The 27,867-nt window shown below is 42.0% G+C and overlaps 1 protein-coding gene across 5 annotated transcripts in view; it reads right to left on the reverse strand.

Moving 5' to 3' along the window:
- Positions 1–27,867, reverse strand: part of PDE8A (phosphodiesterase 8A) — a 368,631-nt gene that overhangs the window by 65,572 nt on the left and 275,192 nt on the right. For all 5 annotated transcript variants that reach the window (XM_068275373.1, XM_068275372.1, XM_068275370.1 and 2 more), the window contains exons 4-12: positions 26,770–26,826; positions 25,173–25,230; positions 17,909–17,997; positions 16,072–16,150; positions 11,781–11,918; positions 11,514–11,602; positions 8,618–8,669; positions 8,485–8,527; positions 4,452–4,529 (exon numbers count right to left, since the gene is read on the reverse strand). In XM_068275373.1, the coding sequence (XP_068131474.1) occupies positions 4,452–4,529; positions 8,485–8,527; positions 8,618–8,669; positions 11,514–11,602; positions 11,781–11,918; positions 16,072–16,150; positions 17,909–17,997; positions 25,173–25,230; positions 26,770–26,826 (683 nt within the window). The remainder of the gene's footprint in view (positions 1–4,451; positions 4,530–8,484; positions 8,528–8,617; positions 8,670–11,513; positions 11,603–11,780; positions 11,919–16,071; positions 16,151–17,908; positions 17,998–25,172; positions 25,231–26,769; positions 26,827–27,867) is intronic.

Raw genomic sequence — 27,867 nt, forward strand, 5'->3', positions numbered from 1 at the left:
ATTATCATATGTATAGTGCTCCTTCTGTGATGGCATCTGATCACCACATATATCATTTCTATTTTTCTGTCATTGTTCCTGTTAAGGAGCTTTTCCATCACTTCCTGTGTACATGAACTCTCAACAGGAAGTGACAGGAAATATTTCCAAGTGAAACACCACTTTAAGAATTGCTAAAAACCCTGAGGTTTGTTAGGAGTACAATAGGAATAATGCTCACATGAGCAAGCATTAATAATATACATTGCCATAAGACAATTCAGTCTCACTCTAAATATTTAAAGGGACTCCGAGCAGTGCAGAAACTATGAAAAGATGCATATTATTTTAAAGCTCTCTTTCTCCTCTTTCCAATGATATATAAACCGCTGCCCTACGCCTTTTAGTTTTCACTATTTTCGCGATTGAAATTGCCGCAACCGCGATTTCAATCGCAAAAATAGAGAAAACTAAAAGGCGTAGGGCGACAATTTAGGTGTCGCCAGAAAGGGGAGAAACAGAGCTTTAAAATGATATCCATCTTTCCATAGTTACTTGTATTACACAGGACGACACTTTCCCCAGTGTCAGCAGCTCCATTCAGCAAAATGGAGCTGCTGACTTTAGGAAAAAGTCGCCCTGTGTAATACAAGTAACTATAGAAAGATGGATATCATTTTAAGGCTCTCTTTCTCCTCTTTCTGGCGACACCCAAATAGTCGCCCTACACCTTTTAGTTTTCTCTATTTTTGCGATTGAAATTGCGGTCGCTGCAATTTCAATCGCGAAAATAGCGAAAACTAAAAGGCGTAGGGTGGCGGTTTATATATCATTGGAAAGAGGAGAAAGAGAGCTTTAAAATGATATGCATCTTTCCATAGTTTCTGCACTGCTCGAGGTCCCTTTAATTGTCTACAATTACATTGTGGCACCTATTCAACCACTTAGTTTGTATACTGTGGTCCCACATCAGATCACAGTACACTTGTAGAGTAGTGAATGTTATAATAGATAATCACCAGTCAGCTACAGCAACTTATAGCCATGAAAAACGGGTGGTCAGAATTGGCAACATGAAGGCCCTGATTTACACAACACAGTTTCCTTAATGCACACTTGCCAACAATTTGCATCCCCATTTGGATCTCCAGCCAGGTTCCTCTTTTATATTTGGGCAGAGTATGATTTACCTTATGCCCAATATCAGCCCTGACTGCCCACTATGGGGGCCTCCAATTCAGATCTTTTTACATAGGTATTGGGACACTGCCTGTGATTCACAACTAGGGATGGTCAAATGCAAATAGTTACACGTTTAAACAAGATTATGCAAATTATGTATGCAAAAGTATGCAGCTTGAAAAACTACCAATTGAATCCCAGCAAGGCATACATCTGCATAGACAATGTGCATAATACTGAATGGGCGTGGAACAATTTGCATAGCATTGACCATCTACTCACTGATCCTCCACTACTGAGGATGCCACTGGCTTGCATCTATCAATACATAGCAGAGCTCTGCAACCAATGTGTTTAATTTGCATAATACAATTTTCATCGGGGTGTGTCTCCACTTTAAAAACCCTTTTTAGTAGCAATGTGGGGAGAACAAATTACAACTTCTGTCAGGTCGGTTTCTTTAATGAGAACATTTTCCCTCACTGCCTGTTCAGGTGACTAGGATAAACTTAAAGGGGCACTATGGCAAAAAATTGTAAAATTTTAAATATTTGCAAACAGACAAGTGTTTTTTTTCCAGAGTAAAATGAGCCATTAATTACTTTTCTCCTATGTTGCTGTCACTTACAGTAGGTAGTAGAAATGTGACAGAAGTGCCAATTTTTGGACTAGTCACTCTCTTCATAGGGGATTCTCAGGGATTTACTTTCAAAAGCACTTGGTAAATGGCAGTTGCTCTGTCCAACTGCCAAAAAACTGCGTAGCAAGCAGAGAAGCTGGCCAGCATCATTGTTTAAATCCTTTTTAGGGAATATCTTTATAAAGAACAAAAGCCTTGCTGAGAATCCCCTATGAAGAGATGGACTAGTCCAAAACCTGTCGCTTCTGTCGGCTTTTTACTACCTACTGTAAGTGACAGCAACATAGGAGAAAAGTAATTTATGGTTCATTTTACTCTGGAAAACAGAGTAAAATATATATTGCACATATTTAAAATTTTACAATTTTTCGCCATAGTGTCCCTTTAAAAGGAAGTCAGCAGAATCCATCCTTTTGGGAACAAAAGCAGCAATAAAACCTAATCGGAGGTTAAAACCTTTACAGCTCTGCATAAAACCAAGAATAAAATCATGGCTTCAGAATAGGACAGTGAGAGATATGGTTCTGTACAGGTTCTGAGTGTTGCTGATGGTAAAATTTAGCACATAATGTACGTGCCCACTACATATCTGCCCAATGTTGATATATACTAGCAATAAACCAGTCTAGTTACTGCAACTGACTAAACAGCCCTCTTTTTTGTTAACTCATTACGTGTTTGAGAAAGTTACCAGCACATTCACAGGCTATCATTCATAAAAGTGCTGTCGGTAAATTAAATCCGTGCGGAGAAACACCGCTGTCGGTATTTCAGCCTTCTGGGTGGTCATTCATAAAAACGTTGCCAGTTGCGATAGGAGTGCGGAGATATCCCGCTGTAGGCTGGCGTTAGGCTGTCGGTAGGCATGCGGAAACAGGAGAAGCTGGCAGAGTCTCTCCATGCGGTGTTCTCACTGCTACTGCTTGGGAGGTCTGTCCCATTCACTTACATGTACTCCGCATGCTTATTGCTACATCCAGGGGAGTGGTAATCCCCGTCCGCATACTGCTTGCGTAAAGTTTTATGAATTTACATTTTGTTACATTTCCGCATGGAATCACCGCACAATGCGGTAATTTATCGCTCTGCTCGGTAAAGTCAGCTTTGCATGCGGAAACAGCCTTTATGAATACACATTTTGCTCAGTGCTCGGTAAAGTCGGCTGTTTTTAGCATTTCCGCATGCGGGAACGCTTTATGAATGCAGGTTGAAAGGACAGGATGGCTTCGATCAAACATCACGTAAGGGAACTCCCAAACTTGGAAGGAAGGTGCTTACATTTTTTTGTTTTTAGAACTTAAATAGCAAGATATTAAAAAAGGGTTCAATAATCTTAGCATTATAATTAGTATGCTTCCTTCCTTTCCTTTAGGCTGGTTTCACACCAGGACGTTGCGTTTTAGGGAACGTTAAGGTCGCATAACGTGCCCCTAACGCAACGCCTGGTGCTCTCTGATGTGGACGTCAGAGTGAGCCGCGTTGTGCAGCTCACTCTGGCGTCTGTGATGCCGTGATGCGCACTCTTGGACGCATGCGGCATCACGTGGTCCCGCCCGGCCAATCGCCGCACAGAGCGGCCGCTCCAGGAAGTAAACACTGGCACGTCACTGAGTGCAGTGAATATTAATTAGCCATGTGCCCGGCCGCTCTCCGCTCCTCCCCAACTTTACTGAGCATGTGCAAGCAGTCTAACGCGGCTCTGCCGCGTGTAAAGTACTGCATGCAGTACGTTGCCTTATGGCGCAGCGTTACAATGTAACGCAACGTGGGCACTGTGAACAGCCCATTGCTTTTTCATTGCTGTGCGGTGGGGTGCGTTACAGGCTGCTCTAACGTGCGCCTGTAACGTCCCACTGTGAAACCAGCCTTAAACCAGAATGTGTACAGCTTTAAAAATAAAATAGTCAGATACTCACCTAAGGAGAGGGAAGGCTCGGTCCTAATGAGCCTTCCCTCTCCTCTCCCGGTGCCCGGTCCCGCGCAGGATCCCCCGTAGCAGTATTCGACCAGTTCGGTCAAATACTGCCACTTCCGCTGCCGAAGGGATGTTTCGGAAGCCTTCTGGAGCACTCGGGCTCCCGAAGACGGGCCGCTCCATACTACGCATGCGCGAGCGTCCTCTATGACGCAATCGCGCGTGCGTAGTATGGAGCGGCCCGTCTTTGGAAGCCCGAGTGCTCCCGAAGACCTCCGAAGTCCCTGCGGCAGCGGATGCGAACGGGGGAGCCAGCGCAGCACCGAGGGCTCCGGGAGAGGAGAGGGAAGGCTCATTAGGGCCGGGCCTTCCCTCTCCTTAGGTGAGTATCTGACTTTTTTATTTTTACAGCGGTACCCATTGGCTTTAAATTGGCCCTAGTCTATGATACATACACTACACGATACATACATGGACATAGGACTATGGTAGGGATTAGAGTGTGAGCTCCTCAGAGGGACAGTTAGTGACAAGATAATATACTCTGTACAGCGCTGCGGAAGATGTGGGCACTAAATAAATACTAAATAATAATCTTCTGAACAAGAATAATGGTGACCCAACCTCACACTATTCTGCCTTCATCAATAGATTGTATTTGAGCTACTGCAGAAAAAGGTCATTATTTTGTAACACAGTTAAGATTCTATTCTTCTTGTTTGAACGTTTGCATACCATCACTTCCTCGGGAGGTGGTTGACCTGACATCTAGGGAGCCTTTCCGCCTGTCCTTGTGTCTGCAGCTCTGAATATCTGTGGGAAGACCAACAAATGTTTGTATGAACCTTATTGAACTTTACTAAGAGTTATTTTATCAATTTCTAGACAAGGAACCTCACCATTCCTACAATCTAAAACTCATCAGCAGTAAAGAGCAGTATTCACTGATGAAACACAAACTGCCCACTCAAAAAAAAATCCACATACAGTACATGAATATACAAAAATACATTATAGGATTAAACAAGGTAACTAAACACATTTTGGTAAAGTGTATGGATGATCAGCTAGCCCTGTTAATTCTTGTTTTGATTTGTGGATTGCCCCATCTTATGTTTGGTGAACTAGTTCAGTTATTTTAGTTTTGTGTAGTCTAAAAAATCTCTTGAGGTTTTAATGCTGTTTTGCATTCTCACTAGAAAACGTTACCTTCACTTCCTTCTCTAATACCTTTAGTAACAGGAATGGGTACACTGTAACAGAAAACACAAGCGAAATGTGGAAAAAAGCAAGTTGTTTTCCCACCAAACAAAATAGCACACTCGGTGCAAACTATCCCGTTAATCAACATGGCCCATCAGGCATGTTGCATGTTTAAAATGTGAAAACATACATCTACTGAAAATGAGACCTCAAAGTAGAATAAATGGCAGTTTTTACAATTCACAGCAAGGCTACTTGCTGTGAGGGGGTGGCAGTCATGGTGTTCCTACTGAGAACACCACAACTCCCCCCCCCCCCTTCCCCACCCATCTCCTGTGTACATGTGGCCTCTGTCTGGAGAGGCAGGCAGCTCTCCATCTATTGCTTCAGATAGAATCTCTGGCAGTACTGTCCATTGCTGTCATTTGCCCTAGCCACCAGGGCACTTTCTCTGCAGCGATTTATGTTTTTCATGGACACTTATTTGCTTGAGTATACTCATCGAGCATCTATGAGTTTGCACACAAGCCTATGTGGAAATACATACATACACGTTTTTCTTTGATGACGCTCTTGGCACCTTCTTATAGCTAGTGGGTATACTTATTGGATCTATGTTCAACTTTTTTTGTGGTTACTTCTTTTAGGTCATGATACTTGATACTTTTTCTTATTCCATTCCGCATAACTATTGCCCTGACTCATATACAATGTTATGTAGTTACTCTTTCTGAGATAATTCATTATGCCTGTTTGTAACCTGTTTCAGAGCTTTCCCATATTATTGCATTGATTTTAGTAACTAATGCTCTACCAGTCCCCCCCCCCTCCTCCATAAGGTTGTAGTTGTTTTTCATGGAAGGCTGTCAACCCCTTATATCGTTAATAAACTTGGGATAGCTCTCTGTAATGTGTGCGGCCTGTTTACTGCTTTCCAAGTAAGTCTGTGCGACAACGCCACGCCGTGAACAGCCACAACTGTCAAGACCATTGGAACACTTCTGCCGCATCCTCCGTACTAACGCACAGAAGTGGGTGGAGATAAGCAGTAGAAAAGGGCTAGGCACTTTCATGGCACTGGGTGTGAGATATCAATATCCACAGATAAAATATCTAAGTGTAGTTCCTCCACACTAGGCAAAAAATATACACAAAAAAGTCTTAAGACTAAAGGTTTTTTTTTTTTTTAGGAACAGCACAAAGTCTTTATTCTTCAGTATAAAATCTTCTCGATTGCAGTCGTGAAATGTAGACAGTTCAATACAAAAATCCACTATACAGAACCATAGGTTGCCTGACACGTGTTTCATGGCCAGAAGGCACGCAAATATGTAGATATCAGGGTAGTACCAGGGTTAGGAAACCACATTATTTGGTGAGAAGTGATGCCAAAAGGTGCTGTCTGCAATAGCGGAGTAATGGGGGAGCGCAAGATGGTCACAAGACGGACCATTTAGCGTTCCCTTGTTACTGCACTATTGCGGACAGCACCTTTTGGGATCACTTCTCACTTCAGACTGCGGTTTCCTAACCCTGGTACTATCCTGTTATCTACATATTTGTGTGCCTCTGAGGAAGTGGCTTCTGGCCGTGAAACACATGTCAGGCAACCTATGGTTCTGTATAGTGGATCTTTGTATTGAACGGTCTACATTTCACGACTGCAATCGAGAAGATTTTATACTGAAGAATAAAGACTTTGTACTGTTCCTAAAAAAACCTTTAGTCTTAAAACTGTTTTGTGTATACAGGGAGTGCAGAATTATTAGGTAAGTTGTATTTTTGAGGAATAATTTTATTATTGAACAACCATCATGTGCTCAATGAACCCAAAAAACTCATTAATATCAAAGCTGAAAATTTTTGAAAGTAGTTTTTAGTTTGTTTTTAGTTTTAGCTATTTTAGGGGGATATCTGTGTGTGCGGGTGACTATTACTGTGCATAATTATTAGGCAACTTAACAAAAAACAAATATACCCATTTCAATTATTTATTTTTACCAGTGAAACCAATATAACATCTCAACATTCACAAATATAAATTTCTGACATTCAAAAACAAAACAAAAACAAATCAGTGACCAATATAGCCACCTTTCTTTGCAAGGTCACTCAAAAGCCTGCCATCCATGGATTCTGTCAGTGTTTTGATCTGTTCACCATCAACATTGCGTGCAGCAGCAACCAAAGCCTCCCAGACACTGTTCAGAGAGATGTACTGTTTTCCCTCCTTGTAAATCTCACATTTTATGATGGACCACAGGTTCTCAATGGGGTTCAGATCTGGTGAACAAGGAGGCCATGTCATTAGTTTTTCTTCTTTTATACCCTTTCTTGCCAGCCACGCTGTAGAGTACTTGGACGTGTGTGATGGAGCATTGTCCTGCATGAAAATCATGTTTTTCTTGAAGGATGAAGACTTCTTCGTGTACCACTGCTTGAAGAAGGTGTTTTCCAGAAACCGACAGTAGGACTGGGAGTTGAGCTTGACTCCATCCTCAACCCGAAAAGGCCCCACAAGCTCATCTTTGATGATACTAGCCCAAACCAGTACTCCACCTCCACCTTGCTGGCGTCTGAGACGGACTGGAGCTCTCTGCCCTTTACCAACCCTGCCACGGGCCCATCCATCTGGCCCATCAAAAATCACTCTCATTTCATCAGTCCATAAAACCTTAGAAAAATCAGTCTTGAGATATTTCTTGGCCCAGTCTTGACGTTTCAGCTTGTGTGTCTTGTTCAGTGGTGGTCGTCTTTCAGCCTTTCTTACCTTGGCCATGTCTGTGAGTATTGCACACCTTGTGCTTTTGGGCACTCCAGTGATGTTGCATCTCTGAAATATGGCCAAATTGGTTGCAAGTGGCATCTTGGCAGCTGCACGCTTGACTTTTATCAGTTCATGGGCAGTTATTTTGCGCCTTGGTTTTTCCACACGCTTCTTGCGACCCTGTTGACTATTTTTTCAGCAGAAATGGAGGACTGTTTTGGTAGCATTTAGAGAATTAATTATTTTAATGTATTTTTAGGAAATTCATTGAAAATATATTATTATTGCTTTATAAAGTGCCAAACATATTCTGTGGCGCTGTAAAATGAAAAAATAAACTTTCCTGGGTCAATGACTTGTAAAATGTCCCATTCTGCTAACTAAAAAGGTGGAAGTAAAGGTCCGTACACACGCCGGACTTTAGGCAACGACGGTTCCGTCGTTGCCTCCCGCTGGGCGGGCGTGCCAGCGACAGTCCGGCGTGTGTACGCTCTGTCGTCAGACTGATACGGCTGTTTCTGAGCGACACGCCGGACTGTCGCTGGCACGCCCACCCAGCGGGAGGCAACGACGGACCCGTCGTTGCCTAAAGTCCGGCGTGTGTACGGACCTTAAGTTTGCCACAGACACTGCCTATCTTAATGGTTTTATTTTATGTCAGTTGCAGCACTCAGACTTTCCTCCAAAAAGGTTGATAACTTAACAAATTCCATCATGTACTGACGTTTCACTTATTCAACTAAATTACACCAGTGTGACTGTAGAAAACATTTTAATCCTATTACCGGAAGAACAAACCTGTTTGAGACTCAGCTTGAACTCGCTCACATTGTTTCTCTACCTAAAAACAAATGTCAACAATGAGCTTTTGATGCTGCAGGCGGTGGAGCAGATATGCAGCTTATGTTTATGTTACATAAAAGGTACTTACCTTGTTGTTGTCATTACAGGGCCGGCTAATAGACACATAGTGTCTGATCTTACTGCAAAAAGAGACCCAGATTTAAATTCACATATATAAAAGCTGCAATGCAGAAAATTACACCCTCCCATATACAGTAATTGCATGAAAATCCAAACCAGAAATGAGTAGCTCAGTATTCAACAGCAATAAATTAGATATCTGCTGTAAAGACAACTTCTCAACAATATTATATTTAACTGCTAATGCAAGGCAGGACCATATGATGTTTACATGAAACCTTTAATTGTGCACCCTGGAAAGCCTTTACTTCTCATATTTGGAGCTCCTCTCCACCTCCTGATGTCTATAAACTCTTATTGGTATGTGTCCAACAGGGAAAGGTGGGGTAGACATTAAAGTCACAGGTTCACATGAAATCAAGGGAGTTCCAAAAACACAGGAAATGATGCAGAGCTACAAAAGGTGCCAGTGGCCTCTATTTCCTTGTGCAGATGCAGACAGTGTGAGTCTGAACAGGCACATCTCCACATAGAATGTGGGGAAGGGACGAATCCAGACTGATTATGAGATATTCAAGATTTTGAAAAACTTGTTCACAATCACACAGGACTGTGGGTAAGGGCTTGTTCACACGGGCGTCTGCCTGGCTTTCTGTGGCATTGCGTTTGGTGGCGTTGCAGCGGCTACACGTTCGGGCTTTCAGCAGCCTTCACGTAGCTTTCAGATGCGGTCGGCATTTTTCTTTCCCTAGGGGAAAATTACCCGTGGCGGTTAACTGCCCCAGGACGCTACATGCCAGGGAAAATCGGGACCCGAACGCTGCGTTGGCATAAACGCTGGTAAAAGCCTAGTACAAACGCTCCCATTCACTCGAATGGGAGCGTTTAAGGCCAAGTCCAGAACGCTGGCGGTTAATGCTCTGCAGATGCCCGTCTGAACCAGCCTTAGACTTCTCTCACTGCCTGCATGCCAATGTTACTTATCATAGCAATTTGCTGCACAGAAGGGCGAGCACCAGACAGAGCCATTCTCCCCCTCAGTAAGTCATGCAAATAAATCCTGTATTTATCAGTTACCACATCGAAACTTGGGAGCGAACAAAGTGAGCTCAAGACAGCAATGTGACTCTGAGCTTCACATTAAAAACTCAGGACTGTAGCAAGAGGCTAATGTATGGGGGTGTTTGGGGAGAGAAAAGTGGGACTTTAATAAAGAATGCCACTTTAAGCAGTTTAATGAATTTATTTCACTGAAAGTAGATTTATGATTCGGAATCTTTAGCATATTTTGGCTGGAAACCATTTGGCCATTTCTCACAAATGATCTACTGCTGTACACAATGCAGTAAGTAGTACTGGTAGTACTGCAGTATTAACAGGTACCACCAACAAAAAAATGTTGTATACGTTGTGTGTAGTCATTCTCAATACAACATCACAATTGCCAATATTCATATTACTTCCAAACTTGGTGTTACACAGCTAATGTTTTAATTAATTACGCATACATGTTTCTGATGTTTTAGAAAATTACTTTTTTTTTTCCTACAGAAACTAGGTAGTTAAAATTTGACAGGATTTGGAGTAGTCCATCTCCTCATGGGGGGTTCTCAAGTATTTATCTTTTATTTGCAAAAGCACTTGCTGAACGACAATAGCTCAGTTCAACTCTGCTCATGAGTAAAGAGGCTGGTCAGCAGCTTTGCACAGATCCATTCCATGGATTGCTTTTGTAAAGTATAAAGGTAATGCGGAGAATCTCCTACAAGGAGATGGACTAGTCCAAAACCTGTCAGATATGCAGATAGTTACGGCCTGCTGTAAATGACAATAACATAGGAAAAGGGGAATTTTATATGCATGTATTTTACATTTTACAGTTTTTCTGCAATAGTGGTCCTTTAATTAAAAGCATGAAGGAATGTTCAAAATAATGGAGTATATTAAACAAGTATGCATGTGTCAAGGGGTTCTTTAAAGGAAACCAGAGACTAACATACATACAAGATGTATACATACCTGGGGCTTCTTCCAGCCCTATCAGCATGGATCGCTCCCGCACCGCTGTCCTCAGCCTTCTCTATCGCCGGTACCGGAACCAGTAACTTCGGCCAGTTTTATGCATGTGCAGTGTGCTCCCTCTGTCTCTCCCGTGGAGAATAGTACTGCGCCTGCGCAGTATTACTACCCGCTGGAGAGAGGGTACCGCGCATGCACAGACTTCCCGAAGTTACGGGACCCCATACCGGTGATAGAGAAGGCTGAGGACAGCGACATGGGATCGTGCAGAGAAGGCTGGAAGAAGCCCCAGGTATGTATAAATCTTGTATGTTTGTTTGTCTCTGGTACACTTTAAATGATGGTTGAAAACGTGACAAACACTGTTATGAAGTGGTACACGCATCACTGGCCATGACCATTACTTCTCACGTGAGATGGCCAATCAGATTATAACGTCCTGACTTTGTTTCAATTTGTTTCAGCTTGGTATTGGGCCAGTTAGAATCAGCAATAACTGCGTTGGTTGCCCCAATTCCAAGTTGTCTGTAGTTTGTTACAAAGTCAAAAATCTAGCATCACATTGACGTTTTCTACTTCTCGTAGTGGCATACGTACAGCCGTAGACTTCAGTGCAGCTGCATAAAGGCTATTATTGAAAAAAAGGCAAACTGGTGATTGGGATGTATTTCACCATTGTAGCTCATGGCGTTCTCTAAATTGCCAATCTACGGAGTGGTGGTCAGCTAAGTGTTACTTATATATATATATATATATATAAATGGTCATTGTGGATTTCTATTGAAAAACTTTTGTACTGACAATGATCAGTACATATGAAGAAGCATAGTGCATTTATCTAAATTTCTACCTCTACATGCCCATAAAAGGTCAAAATGACATACCCTCGATGTCCAAAAACAGGAATTATCTTCACATTTTGCTGGATATTGTCACCGCTTTTGTTTTTGGCATAGTAAACTCCTTCCCATTCCTGTTATAAAGAGTACATACAAGCTAAATTTTATTCAGTAGTAAAATAATATATGAATTAATATGAACAAGCCATGTTTAAAGTTGTAAAGCACAGTGGAAAATGTATAAGTGTGTACTACTAAATAATAATTATCTCTCCATACAGAAGAAAAAGAAACAACTTAATATTTTATTACCTTTCCTGATTTGATACAAGAATTTATATTATCTAAGAAATCAGATTTTTTTTCATTAATAGGCACTTCAATTAATTCTTTTCCATATAGTTCTTCCTTCTGATAACCCATCATGCTTTCAAAAGCAGGATTCACGTACTGTAAGAAAAAACAGGGTTTCAACAAAAGTGTTTTGGCAGTTTTATGTAACTAAAAATGCAAAAACGTTTTAAACAGCATGTTACAATTTGTAAAGGAGTAGGATTCTTTACCTACTCTGGCTCGTCGAAAACAGCCAATGGCGATAAGCTGGGACATGGGAAAGCATAAAGTTTTGTATAGCGGGCTAAGAGGTACATATAATTCTAAACAGAAAGCACTGCAAAGTGATGTTTTGACTGCCTTTAAAGCGGTATTGTCACCATAAAAATCTAATTTCAACAGCAACTGGTCTGAGTATAAAGATGCTAATCCTGCATTCATGGCTGAGGTGACTCAGTGATTGGATGTGTAAATAAAAAAAAAAAGACAGTGCAGTTGTTAGTATACACCTCAGTGGGAGTGTCTGAAGACTCTGGGAGGAGGGCAGCTAATGAATACACAATGAGCAAGAGAAGGGAGGGGCGGGGGGAAACAAGAGTCAGGGAGAATATGATGTCAGCATTAGCTTGGCAAGATGGCCACTGCCTAGAATAGGATTTTCTGCTTTTCCTTTATAAAATTCACAGGAATAATTACGTGGATAGCACAATACATCAGTTATGTAAGTAGAAGTAGTATGTATCTACGTATGTGTTTTTTATTTCTAGGTTAGCGTGGGTGTCGTTTGTTCTTTAACCTTTTCGGGACCGGCCGCCTACCCCCCTTAAGGACCAGGCATTTTGCGCGGGAGGGGGGTGCGCACGTTTGGGGTGGGGGGGGGTCAGGCGGCCGGATCCCGTGTGTGGCTGGCTAGATTGGTGTCGCCCCATGGTGGCCTGTGCCTCCCCCTTCTGCCAGCAGCCTTCACTCACCTTCCAGGCTCCAGCGATGAGCCGCACGGGACCCTCTTCTCCGGCCGGCATCTCCGTTCTGTCTGACGATCAGTTCCGGATCGCGGCTTGAGGACGTCATCAAGCCGGGACCCGGCGCTGACTTCAGACTGAGCGGAGATGCCGGCCGGAGCGGAGGGGGGTGCCAATCGTCGCGGAAACGGCAGGGAGGTAAGGGGATCCTCTTCTTTTCCCCCCTGCCGCCGCAGCTGTCAAACTGATCACTACGATCGGACGGCGATCGTAGTGATCACGTGATCAGCAGCCATACGCGATGGCTGCTGATCACTCAGGGGAGATGTCGGCTGTCATATGACAGCTTAATCTTCCCCTCCGGGTGCGCACGATCGCGTCGGGAGTGGAAATTGCGGACCGGCGTAGATTCTACGCCGCATCAGGCTATAACAGCCACAAGTGCGGCGTAGAATCTGATGCACGTGGTCCCAAAAAGGTTAACCACTTAACGACCAGCTAACGCCCATAGGCGTCAGCAGGTCTTAAGTGGATTACCATGGAAAAGGCCTTTCCATGTCAGTTCACGGAGGGTGCCTCTGTGAACAGCCGGAGAGCCGCCGATCGCGGCTCGCCGGCAAAATGTAAACACGCGGGGAAGAAATCCCCGCTGTTTACATCATACGGCGCTGCTGCGTAGCAGCGCCGTAAGGCAGATCGGCGATCCCCGGCCTCTGATTGGCCGGGGATCGCCGGCATCTGATAGGCGGAAGCCTATCCTTCAATGCGCAGGACGGAACTCCGACCTGTGCATTACGGAGAGAGGGAGGGAGGTAAGGAGGCAGAGGGCGGAAATGGCTGCGGAGGGGGGCTTTGAGGAGCCCCCCCCGCAAAACGCAGATGGCCGGCGGCGATCAGACCCCCCCGGCAGGACATCCCGCTAGTGGGGAAAAAAGGGGGGGGGGGGAAGTCTGGTCGCCCTGGCTTCAAAGCGATCTGTGCGGTGGGCTGGAGAGCCCACGCAGCACAGATCGGACCAGCATAGGCTGGTCCTTAAGTGGTTAAAGAGACACTGAAGCGAAAAATAAATGATGATATAATGATTTGTATGTGTTGTACAACTAAGAAATAAAACATTAGGAGCAGAGACATAAGTCTAATGTTGTTTCCAGTACAGAAAGAGCTAAGAAACTCCAAAAGCCATTGACTTCCACCACCAGAGAGCTCTGTTTCTGAAGGTTGTTATCTCAACTGTCAGTGATTGTATCTTCTTTTTCTCAGCTGAGAAGGGGTTCAAAAGTTCACTGCTGTTCTGCAAAATCATTTAGAATGCTGAGTAGCGTGTAAACTGCAAATATTAGAGAATGATGCAATGTTATAAAAAATACTATATAACTGAAAATAAAAATATGAGAATATTTTTTGGGCTTTGATGGAGCTCATTTGCACTAGGGGCAATCCGCAGTGCTTTCCCGCACACTAATCCGGAAGGGAAATCACAGCCTACTGAAATCAATAGCCTGCTTCCAAATGTGTGTGCGGGCTTCACATTACGTAGCCAAGACTTTACTCATATCATACTCTTAAAGTGGATCTGCCATCATATTTTGGGGGGATGGAATACTACAGAAAAAGAAGGGTATTTTTCTATGTTTGTATACTATTTTTTGTAGTGGAAAAGCTTATGGAAACACAAACGACTCCTGATAATTTCCACTGTAAAACATTTAACCTTAAACTGAAATAATCATCAGACAGTGTAAATGTGGTGTGGCAGGTAATTCCTGTTGAGGGTGCACCAACAAAACCATCACATTTCCATGGCCAATGTCTGTGTAAAGCAATAATAAGAGTAAGCAGTAATAAACGAGCACTGTAATAACAGCGCATGAGATTTGGGCGCAGCCGACACCACCATAGACCATAATAGGTATTACGGCTTTAGCAGCACACAGTAAGTAACTTCGGCAACGTCAGAAGATGGAGCTGAAATTACTTTTAAAACACTGTAATTCGGCCTCCAGCAATAGCTGGAAGCCACTATCCAAGTGGACCTGGAGGGGGAATAGCATGTAACATAGCCGGGACTTGTGCAGAAGCAGGTTAAGCCATATACGGGCTGCATCCTGCCCCAAGTCTCCCTGGCGATTTCATATGTTTGCCCTTCCAAATGACATGCTGTCCAGACAAATGGTGTGATTGTCATCACAAGATTTAAAAAATAAATAAATAATTGTTAAAAAATGTGGTCTGATAGTTTTGAACTTTGTATTGACTATTCCACCTCATAAGCCCCCTCCCACCAGAGTGCAGCCAGTAACCCCCCCAGCTTTACAAGTGCAGGCAGGTGTAGTGTTCTGTACCGCTTTGATTAAGCAGAGCACCCACAGTGAAGCACAATTACCTAGTCCATCACCAGGTCTTCTCCTTTTCTGCATTGTCCTTCTCGGTTTGTTCTTTGGTGTTTTATGGTCAGGCATATGGTTTTATCATATTAAGGATTTTGTCCAAGTTTTAATTTTGGGACTTCTAAACAATTTGACATTTTGAATATCTTTGCATTGGTTAGGTGGGGAGGCAGATCTCATTGCCTCATCTCACCCTTCTCCCACGCAGGGATCTTCTCCGCCCTTCTGGGCGGGAACCATGAGTTAGAACAAGTGCATAGGCTCCTATATATGTGTTCAGAATGCCATTATGCAACTAGCTATGATTAAGGACTGATCTTTGTCCGAAACATGTCAGCTATGTGATGCCTGTGGTTGTTTTAAGTTGTGGATAGTCCAGTAATAAAAGAAAAGATCTCTGGATAAGTGTAGACCTCCTTTTTTCTTTATGTCCCTCTCTCATCACTGTGATGCAGAGTTCCTCCATGGGCTTCCATGTCACATGACATGCATCAGGAGCTTACAGAGAGATGCTGCTGCACAGTGATAGGGAAGTGACAGTGCAGAGAGGAGAGGAGCCGGCTATAGACAAGGTAATTGTACTCCACTGTGGCCACTGACTCTAGCAGAAAGGAAAACAGCACACCACAGGCTTGCAATGAAGCTGCTGTATTTGTAACACCAGGACACACTGCATGTATGTTTTCTCTTCTGGCGTTTGTGCAGGAGTAAATAAAGGTTAAGTAACCAAGCCCAGCACGATTAGATTTACAGCTTAGGACTACAAAACTGGATAAAACAAAGGGATTGTTTCAGAAAAAAATAAATCAGCACAAATGACTGAACTTCGTATGAAGCTATAGTAGAACATATTCGTTGAAGTACATTGATATGTCTTATTTATACAGGTTTAGGCATATTGAAGCACTGATCGGACTCTACCTGTATTTTGTGATCCTCATTTGTAATTTCAATGGCTTCTTGACTCTTCTCTAATGTAGTAAATAATGAATTACAAGCCCTTAAAAACAAACAATTACTCAGTTAGTAGACTTGGATAAAGGACATGTGCTATTCTGTATAAGAAACATTATGACAATATCTGCAGGCTGACTTATTATACATGATCAGAGATGGTCAATGAAAAAAAAACAAACAGTCATTCTGACTTGCTTTCACATTTAAATGCAAACTGTACATAGCTTGGAACTAGGCAAATCAAAACTGTCAGAAGTGCATGCAATTTGCATTAAATCTGCATGCAAGTCGGAATTATTTGCATCTTATTTGCCATCTCCGTATGTGACTTTATAAAGCAGAATGGATCAACAAAAGCAATGCCTCTAATTACGGTAGTATGGCTGCACAAATGCCACCACAAGGCTGGGTGTGACTGTTCCTCACTCTGCACCTCACAGTCTCCATCTCTGAATAGGGATTTGTGCATCCATATGCAGGTTTCCCTATTTATTTCCAGGCATCGCAATGCATGTTCAACAAGCAAAAATGCATTCTTTAATCTGTGGGAGAAAAAAAAAAAAGCAGCAGCTCCCCCTCCCATTCCTTTACATTTTAACCAACACCTCCTCCAGCCATGCAAGTTGAAGGTAGCAGGAAAAAAAGGAACAACCCTGTTCACTAATCTAACCTACCCAAATGGTTGTAAACAAAGGAGTTACCTCCAATAATGGAGGATGCAAGACCTCACTCTCCTCACTCAGACCCTTTGTCCCAAATTACGGAACAGGGACCTCTTCTAGGAAAGGAGGAAGGGGGGAAATCGTAGGAGGAGGAGTTTAGTCAAAGGCTACATTTTTCTTATTTGACGAAATGCAAAGTTAGAAAAATATTGAAAGATTAGAATAATTAATTGATTTTGCAGTGATGTTTTATTGAAATGTATTCTTTAGACCTCTTTCACATCACCTATCGCGTGCATGAACAGATGTCGTGCACATGTTATGAGTTATGACCTGCGGTGTGATGACGGGAAGTTGCAGTGCAACGCTGATCAGCGGCGGTAAGTCTAATTCGCCCAACAGGAAAATGCTGCGGCTGGATATTACGAAACTCCCAGATTCGTTGTAACGCAACGCTCTGGAACGCTTCATCTAATGCAGGGGTCTCAAACTCAATTTACCTGGGGGGCCGCAGGAGGCAAACTCAGGATGAGGCTTGGCCGCATAAGGAATTTCACAATCGCGGCGCATCGCCGCCTCTGCCCGCCCCTCTCACCCTTCCTTCACAGAGAGGGGTGGGTAGAGGCAGCGATTGACGTCAGGAGGGGCAGAGCTGAAGCTGAAAGCTCTGCCCCTTCCAGGAAATGCCGGCGGATTGCCCCCCCGGGCGATTTGGGGGCTCTGCAGCCCTCATTTAGCGGCGGGGATGTGGCGGATTACTTTGGAGCACTGAAGCAAACTACAAAGAAGCTTTTTCCAGCGAGGGCCACAAAACATTGTATCGAGGGCCGCAAATGGCCCGCGGGCCGCGAGTTTGAAACCCCTGGTCTAATGTGAAAGTTAACATGAACATCAAATAGACGATCATGTTACCTTTCGAAACGCAGTCTAGGAGCGATCTGTCAAAAACGCTCGGATCAGCTCCTAGTGTGAAAGGGCCCTTACGGAATATACAGTAGGTGGTAAAGCAGCATACATCCCATTTGCTGGCGATCACTGCAGCCACTACTTTTTTAAAAATGAAAATAAGAATGTTTGCACCATCTCAGTGCAGTGTTGCTTACTACAGCATTGACACATCCACCCCTCGGCAGTCTTACCTTAGTTTAAATTGTGCACGTACTTCTCCATATTCTAACTGAATAAGCTCATTGTAACAGGCCATAACATTGGAGTTCTCCACGTATCTCTACAAGTGAGAGGACAAAGACTCATTAATTATATTGCAGCATTAACACAGCTTACGCCATGTCTGCACTACATAGTCAACAAAGATAAAAAGCATGTTAAAGGGATAATATAGCGGTTTCTATTTTTTAATTGTTTTAGTAAGTTTGATTTTCTACTAAACTCCCATATGTGTGGGTTCCCATCCACGAGCCTAAAGAAAATACATTGGCCCTATATGTGGTAGGGCCAATATAGCCGATTATGTGCTCCAATGAGGTACACTTTGTTCTATGGTTTGGTCAAACTAAAAGGTGTATTTACAATAATAAAGATCTTTTCAGTGATCAACACAAAAAGTAAATTTAAGTGAACCTGATGTGAGATTGATATGGAGGCTGCCATATTTATTTCTTTTAAAAAAAATACCTGGCAGTCCTGTTAATTTTCTGGCATCAGTGGTGTTTGAGTCACAACTCCGAAACAAGCATGTAGCTAACCCTGTCAGACTTGAGTCAGAGCACTTGATCTGCATGCCTGTTCAGGGTCCATGGCTAAAAACTATTATGCTGGGGACACACGGTACGTTTTTTGATAATATTCAGCTGGCCCGATCATGCCGCTCGACCCGCGCCCGCTCGATTCCCACCGGCGGACAATGGCAGGGAATCGAGCGGCTGATAAAGACCGCCGGCGGGGACGGGCGGCAATCGATCCGCGCGCACGAGCGGGGACGCGGCAGGCCCGCGGCTGGGGTTGATCCGGCGGCTAACCAAGCCGCCGGTCGACCCGTCTATGCCCACCATTAGAGACACAGGATCAGGGGGAGAACCAGGCAATCTGCATTGTTTAAAAGACAATAAATATGGCAGCTTCCATATTGCACTCACCTTGGGTTCCCTTTAAACAAACAATCTTAGAAACACTATACATTCCTGTCCTGCTATATAAGTAGGCTGGGCACAGCATTATCCAATACAAACATGCATGCTGAGCTCAACCCAGCAGTACTTTTCTATGGAGAGGGGAAATGGGAGAGTGCCAGCAGAATGTCTGCAGAATGTTTGTTTACTGAGAGTTCTAAAGCCAGTAGAAACTATACCTGGTCTCCCAGAAAACAATAGGAATTACCCTAAAAAAGCTACTATTCTTCCAAACTGTGTACATACATCATATAGTCACTCAATACAATATGAAAATGATCACTTTGGGAGAGTTAACTAATGTGTGTATGGGGATATTTTTTTCAGTAAAAGGCGAAAAAAAAGGTTTGCATTCCCAAAGAGGCAATTCCTGAAAGACGGTGGTATTCTAAATGGTAGGTCAAAATGTAAAATGCTAATATTTCTCGATAATAGCATTACTAACACAACATCATATATTATGAATTCAGTTAGAGACAATAATTCCTGTGGTTACAAGCGATTAAAATTGTTGTTCACAGTGTAGAGTGGTGAAACATTACTTGCAACATCGTAACGGAAAGCTCAGCTGTACGCAACCACAAAGCAATAACGGTAATAACACACTTTCGTTCTGCTCACTTGTCCAGGAAACACTCTCATTCTAATTGGTTCCCCTTTGAGAACATGTAAGTTGTGAAAGTCTTTGTTTTTGCATTATTTTCTTTTAGTGAAAGCGTAATTTTCAGTTTATAATCACGTCAGGCGATTAGAAAGCTGCCATCCCACTGTTTGGACTTAAATGTCAAGCGTTTTCTATCCACAAAACAAAGGTTCCTCAGAAAGAGACCCTGAAATCATGAATTTACAGGTACTCATAAGGACTGTGATTCCTTTGAACATTTTTCAGTTGTATCTTATTCAAGTTTTACAATTTTTCAAAAAAGTGGGGAATAGAGTTAGAAATTCCATGTTTCAGTGGAGAAAAGGCCTTTAGATGGTTTCCTCTCAGAATAGTCATAAAATAAGGATCATCAAAGTTTTACCAAAGGGAGAAATGGATAATCTTCACTGGAAATGTCAATCACTGTTCACTTTGGGGGGGGGGGGGAAATCTAAAAGTGCCCATCAATGTAAAGCTTTATTCTGTGCAAGATTACCGCATCCTTTTCAGCACTTATTCTGTAAAATGAACCTGAAGAGAGGTATGCCAGGGCTTTCTGAATGTGTACTGCCAGGTACCTGAGTATGACCTTGAGTGATCATAAACTTGTCCCAGTCTTCCCACCTGACCCTTACCCAGGCTATTCATTGGGCCAGAGGCTGGCCTATAGTTGTCTGAGGGGAGAGGGGATAAGTCACACCTCAAAGCCGGTCAACTGCAATTCCACCTGACCTCATGCCAGCCTTTTGTAGTCAACTGATATCAGAACATGTCTGTACATGCAAAAACAATATGTGTAAGGCAGTGTCTTCAATGGAAAAAAAGCCAATATAATTGACAGTTTACACTTTTATGTAAAACTGCTGGTCAAACACAAGAAAGATGTTCACTCATTTATGAGAAAAACATTGCACTTTCTCCAAATGATCACAGAGTTACACACAGGCAACCATATTTAGGCTTCTTATTGACTGCAATGCATTGCGCCTTATATTCCATTGCTCATTTTAAGTGCTCAGCCATAAACTTCTACCCCAATATAATATTGGCCACCCCACTGGGCCACAGGTTGCCTGTAGAACTTGTGCATCCACCAGCAACAACCACAATGATTTGTAAGAGGAAGCGTTATCAGCCCCTCCTCCTTGCAGTACACCCCTCTACCCAGCATATTGTTGCTGGAAGTATGTTCATTATCAGAATCTATTGCCTAGAGAGCTAGAATAGGTATAGCTTTGGTGGGAACCCCCTTGCATTTTTTTCCCCTCTTTCCTTAGAAATGACCATGTAGAGTCTTATTGCATGATCCACAAGTGAGGCGAGACAGATTTTAGGTTTACAGAATATATCAAGAAATCAATAGGGTGCAGTCTTCAGTGGTAATCTATGTACTGGTCACAGCAGCTTTAATGAATTAGAATACATCAGTCTCGAAGTGAGATAACTCATAGGAACAAGATCTACAGACAATCTGATATGCATGAAGAAGGTTGATGATCTAGTGTTCTCCTCCAATATAGATCAAGCTGAATGACAAACCTATATGAAAAGAGGAGTGCAGCAAAACTACGCCAAGCTGAAACCTCCTGAATAAATCATGCTATGCTCCACCCACATGCTGCCCAGACCATAGCTGTACTCCGGATCCAACAAAAGGAACACAATGGAGCTACCTGTATTGGCATGGAAAGACTTCTGCACATTCTTATTTGCTGATGCTATATACCATATTTAAAGTGGTATGCTACATTATTTCTAATGGAGAGAAAGTAATGGAAAAATCCCTACATAAAGCAGAAATCAGCTTGCCAAGTGCCGTGGTGTATGGCAGTGATGTAAATGGAGTATTTCCTTTATGATTTACCTATTTATATATTTTTTTTCAGGGTAGCTATGATATATGGTCAAAGCACAAATTTCCACTGTAAAAACGTATTGCCTTTATAAATATGGCAATTTTAAAGGGGCGGTCTGCTGGGAAACAAAGAGGTGGTGATTTCACAGCGCCACTCCTCACGGCATACATGTTTAAATTGTGTATTTACCATGCTTTCCGGAGTTCTGCTTTAATCAGCAAGAGAATACACTTCCTTTGTAAATGTTCTCTACATATTCCAGGAAAAATAAGCTCTACAACTGTCATGTCACCTTCAGATTTCACAAGTGAACTCAACATGCACACAATATGGATGCTACTGGCCTTGTGAAATGTAACACATAAAACTCAGACCAATGTAAACACATCTGTTGTGGCGTGCTAAGCCTCCTCTACAACAGATGGATCAAATGAAAACAGAAGTAAATATTACACCTGGATTTGGTTCTACTACTTACATTTACTTTACTAAAATTATAAAATTTCTGTCTAAAAATGTCTGTCAGGGAGTTTATCCCTGAACTCATGCCATGGGGTTGATTCACTAAACCGTGCTAACTAAGGCACAGTCGTGCTATGCGTTTAACACGCGTAAAGTTTTACGCACACTAACAAAGTTTTTTGCGCGTTAACGTGGCACAACTATCTACTTAATGCGCGCTGTGCTGTAACGCTGTGCTATTGGCGTTACGTTGTACACGCGAAAAAAATAACACGCGTGAGCTAAAATTAACATGCGCAACATATTTCTAACAAGCGTGCTATAAAATAGCATGGTTTAGTGAATCAACCTCCACGAGAGAAGTTTTCTGTCTGATCACAGGTTGCATACATATCTGACCACAGAGGATAGCCAAGATATCCAAATAGACGCCTTATATCCAGGGGAGAAAGCCAAACTGTAGAAAAGTGACTCTCTACCTGAATGTACCGTAAGCCTAATCTAGAGTATGTCTTAATATTGCTTTAATATTCTTGTATGTTTGGGCTGCAGGTGAGATCTGGATAGCAGAGTGAGAGGTCCACAAAAAAACCCTTAATGGTAAAGGGATTAACCAGCTCCACCTTAAAGGGAACCAGAGACGAAGCACCCTTGTGTATTTTACCATGTATATCAGTAAGAACATTAGAGAAAACACTTACCATGCTCTCTGTTTCCTCCTCACTGCTAAAAGTGTCTGTTAACAGCAGTCACAAGAATCCCAGACTGAGCAATTAAATCTGGCTTTGCTGGGAATGATTATAGCTGAGTCATTATAGCAAAGCCACAAGGGGGCAGGCTTGGGCTTGAAATAACACCACAGAATACAGACTTAGCTATAATCTTTCTGTAGCAAAGCTAGACGGAGCAGCCTGACTTCTCAGTCGGGGATTCTTATCAGACGTGATAACAGTCAGATTACACAGAGAACAATGAAACAAAGGGCAGATTAGGTGTTTACTGTCATGTTCCCACTGATTTATAAGGTAAAATACAAGAGGGTGCTTCATCTCTGGTTCTCTTTAAGGTCCACCCACAGAACCATGCCTCTAGGAGAAGCCCATTGCACGGACTGTTCTACTTTGGCAGCATAATAATACTGCATAAGGATAGGGCCTTCTAGTCCTCCAGTATATCCCATAGCATTATTTTTTTTTTTTTTTTTTTTTTTTTTTTTTTTAGGAGTTAGCACACGTTCTAAGAGCTGCTTTTTTTCAATGTGAGGTGAGTTTGTTTTTCCACTATTGATCTCTCGCCATCTCATCAGTGAAATCACCAAACTAATAGGTAACCAACAGTTTGTAGTAGTAAATAGCACATCCTGATTGGCAGCAAATTAGTGATTTTCAAATACATGATTTCAAACAGCAGAGGCCATTGTAGGTTTGACAGGAAAAGTGGGGGCTACTGTGGACACTGAACTTATCCTCACATTCAATATGTTGTGTACAGTGGCCAACAATCCGAGTGATAAACTGTGTTTATTAGGCAAACCTATGAAGGCAGTCATCGGAGTCAGAGTCCTGGCTGGAGGCCTCTGTGTAATGAAGGGGAGGGCCCTTTTAATATTTGGTAAGGGAACAGGAGATGAAATGAGTCACTTGTGATGGACTTTAAAGAGAAACTCCGACCAAGAATTGAACTTTATCCCAATCAGTAGCTGATACCCCCTTTTACATGAGAAATCTATTCCTTTTCACAAACAGACCATCAGGGGGAGCTGTATGACTGATATTGTGGTGAAACCGATCCCACAAGAAACTCTGAGGACCGTGGTGCTCCTGGCAGTTTCCTGTCTGTGAACCTTGCTGCATTGTGGGAAATAGCTGTTTAAAGCTGTTTCTAACTGCCAAAAAAGCATGCAGCAGCCACATCAGCTGCCAACAGTAAAAATGTCACCATGTAATAAATGTCAGAATGTAAATCAGGGATTTAAAAGATTTTATAATGGGCAAACACTAACTAAATCATTTATACATAATTATTGTAAAAAATAAGCACTTTTTTATAAAATTATTTTCACTGGAGTTCCTCTTAAGATATCTACAATAATTACAACTATAGGATTAGTGTAGTAATATTTCGCTCTAGGAAATGTACTTGACTGCATTTTGGGGTCAGAAAGGAATGTATTTTTCCCTGTAGAGTACAGCTGCCAACCCTTCCCAAGACATTTTGTTTACCATCCTCAGGTTCTTTGAAGCAACTGGAGTCATGTGAGGATGAACTTCGTGGACATGTGTCTTTTTCAGTAAGAAGCATTACCTTTTCTACTTAAACATAGAACATAAACATCCCACCGCAAACATGCCTCTGGATGTTCTTTTAAAAAAATGAGATGTCACTGAAGAGTTTCAGCATTTTAAAGGAAAATGAAGAATTTACTTTTAGAAATATTTTATTAATTTTCATTTGTTATTTTATTATTCTCTTAATGGAATAAAAAGCTTTTCTCGTATAGATCTCCTTCCTTGGCTTTTGATATCTTCAAGTTGACACATGTCAACGAAGCTATCTTAGATGACACCCTCCCAAAATGTGAGGTAATCTGGAAGCCTTACCTCCTCAATTATTCCCACTGGTTACCTCAATACATCACAGAGATCTAACTTGTTGTGAGTCCCCCCCCCCCCTGCGAATCCTCAACACATAGGAGTACATAATGGACATCTACCTCTCCACTTGATTGACAAGCTGGCAAGCTGGATGTGTCCCTTCCTTCTTACCTCCTTTCCCTATCTCTTCTTTCTTCTCTCCCCCTCCTCTCTCACTTTCACTATCCCAATTTCATTTTCCCACTCTGACTTACTCCTTTTCTGCACGGACCCCTACCCTATCCCCGACCCTAACCTGATTTTATTTTTAGGCAATTGTAGTCCTTTTGTTTTTGACTCGTCATCTCTGCGGACGGATCACCCGAAAATGTGTCCTTGGCAATATGTTTGGACTATGAAGGGTGCTGGTACCTGTTGCCTCGTTGCTGCCAACATCCGTTTGACTTTTATGAGTACTTTAGTCGCTACGGCGGCTACTACCAGTGCCCGACTTACCTTTCCCGATGTTAACCCCAGGAGACATATTTAGCTATGTATAACATGCTCCAGAACGTGCTATAAGTATGTATCTTATACAATGCATATCTCCTGTACCCTGTATTGTCTTTTCTCTTTTGAAAATAATTAAAATAAAAATTGTTTGGAAAGAAAAAAAAAAAAAAAAGCTTTTTGGTGGCTGAACACATTGCTACAAATAAACACTAAACATCCATACTTACCCTGGTAAACCCAGCAGATATTAGGGGCATTATTGACGTTTCATCTCTATCACTTTGTCTTCAATAACAAAACAAAAACATGAAAGCAAAAATGAGTATTATGTATCACAAAGAATGTTAGCATACCATTTTTAAATGCAATGTAATTTGCACATGTAAATATTGTGGATAAATATATTGTACATATGGGGGGAAAAAAAGTACTGTACTGAAATCTTAAACCTAAAAACTAACAATGTCTTTGATCAAATCGTGTCCAGTGGCAAGGTAAAACTATTGCGGAGACTAGTTAGATTTTAGTCCTCTACAAATTACTCTTGTCTGATGGTAACACAGTGATGAATTCTAAATTATTATCAGTCACAGAAATGGGACAGTGTTGCTTCCAGATCTACTACAACCAAGCTTCTTTCAACTGATGGGCAGTTCAGCCTCCTAGCTGCTGCCCACAAGCGCCATTCGGGTGCAATTTAAATGCAGCAGAATGGTAGCGACAACAACATCAGGTGTCAAGTGCTGTCATGCGGTGGCATTACCCAGCGCAGGGAACCACAACATGTCACGTCCAAGCACATCTGGGTCCATGCTCAGATGTGACTCTATAGGGAGCGGTCTATCCAGTGCTGGTAGCAAGCTCTAGCATGAGCCCGACTGGTGCAAGAGAGCAGCTGACAGGTGGTGAATTCGCCACCTGTCAGCTGCCCACCTGAAAGAGGCCTAACCCTCTATTAGCAACTCTATGCAATGCTTTTACTTCAAGTCATATGACAACTATTTGAGAAAAAACTGTACTTTGTATTTATGAATTTTGGCAAATATGTGGTATTTACTTTGTAGGGGAACAGATGTACAGATGATTAAAAAATGGTTTATAGATTTAAAGTGCACCTGAACTAAAGCTAAAAAAAAAACGGTCAATGGGTAAACAGTTATGTGAGAAAAATTACAAACTATTCAAGCAGGTTATTAGGAGTGGGGAGGGTGGTTACCTGATCAAGACAGCACCTACCTATGTCTGTTCAGTTCTACTGGAAGGAGATGATAATAATAAAATAAAGTTTATTTTAAAGAGGAGTTTCACTCAAAGCAAAATATATGCCTGAGATCTGCACTGGTTGAACCTACTGCTGTTTACTAAAGTAAAAAAAAAATAATCCTAGCAGTTAAATAGCAGTCTCTATATATGTGACTATATATCCATTTTGCTCATCCTTCTGCCGGTCACTGACTGCCAGTGAGATCCAGTATCCTAGCAGTCTAGAACATGTCCGTTTCAACAATCAGTAACTGCTATGGAAATAAAAAAAAAAAAACCCACCATGCGTACCATCACCAATGTTTCCATAATTTAATATGATCAGTCATTTTCAGCAGTAGCTTTTTAATAATAGGAAACTCACCAGGAAAAGAAGAGCCAAGCTGCTTTTGTGACTAAGACCTAACATGGCTGACAGCATGAAATCGCTAGCTGCACTTTTACATATCACAAATCAGTAATACAAACTGCTGGTCACATGACAAAAACACAGTAACATGAATGGTAACATCTAGTAATCCTGTAGCTTGTATTGTAACAATCATTTAACATAAAGCTCACCTTCTAACTACAGCGATTATGACAGAGTTTTCTGAGGGTTTGGTAGCTCTAATGGACCTAAAAGTTCAGAATAGAAAAAAGGTAATTAATAGTAAAAGACATGAAACATCACATATAAACTGTTCATAGAAACATGACTAACTGTTACATTTTAATGTAGTGAAATGAGTCATTAACAACAGGGTGGGAAAATTGCAATGATCTAATGTATTAAGAAAAAAAATCTTGTCTTAATGCTATTGTAAATCTAAACGCACACCTTCCTTAATGCCCCAATTCAGTCACATCGTTATATGCATGGTATAGATTATATAAGATGAACTATGCACAAAAAGTTTTGCAAAAAAAAAAAAACAACCACCACCAAACCAGAAAACTACTATTGCAAAATAACACAAAGGTAAATACAAACTGCAACTAATAATTTTTTTTATTTTTATTTTATTTTTACAATATGTCCCTAAAATGTCCCAATTTAGCAATGGCACAATGCATTGATACGAAATCCATTTTAAGCAGACAACCTATTTTGACTAGTTTATTTTACGGTGTTCACACCAAAAGTAGTGGCGTAATGGATAGTACTCTCGACTTGCAGCATCCCAGATTCAAATTCCAGCCAGGGCACTATCTGCAAAGTATGTGTATGTTCTCCCCGTGTCTGTGTGGGTTTCCTCCGGGCACTCGGGTTTCCTCCCACATCACAAAAACATACAGATAAGTTAATTGGCTCCCCCAATGACAAGAACATGTACTGTGCTGCGGAAGAGGTCAGCGCTATATAAATAATGAGAATAATATTTAAAGCAAACCTGAAAGGGGAAGGGCAAAAATGTAAAAGATGGATACTTACCCTCACCTCAGTAGTTGGAAACCTACAGATGTTCTAGAGGCTTCCCGGATCCTTGTTGAGCACACAATTCCAGCGCTGGGTCCCAATTCTCTTCAGGACCTACTCCTGCCCGTGAATGAGCACATCCATGCTGGATTTGCATGCATAAGGTCCACAAAAGCCCAATACAATAAAGTCACTCATTTACAGATATTTTTCCTCCATGCACAAGCGTTTCATTCTACTGGGCATGCATTGACCTTACT

This window comes from Hyperolius riggenbachi, chromosome 3 (genome assembly GCF_040937935.1).
Source record: "Hyperolius riggenbachi isolate aHypRig1 chromosome 3, aHypRig1.pri, whole genome shotgun sequence".
In the NCBI taxonomy this organism is placed as follows: domain Eukaryota; kingdom Metazoa; phylum Chordata; class Amphibia; order Anura; family Hyperoliidae; genus Hyperolius; species Hyperolius riggenbachi.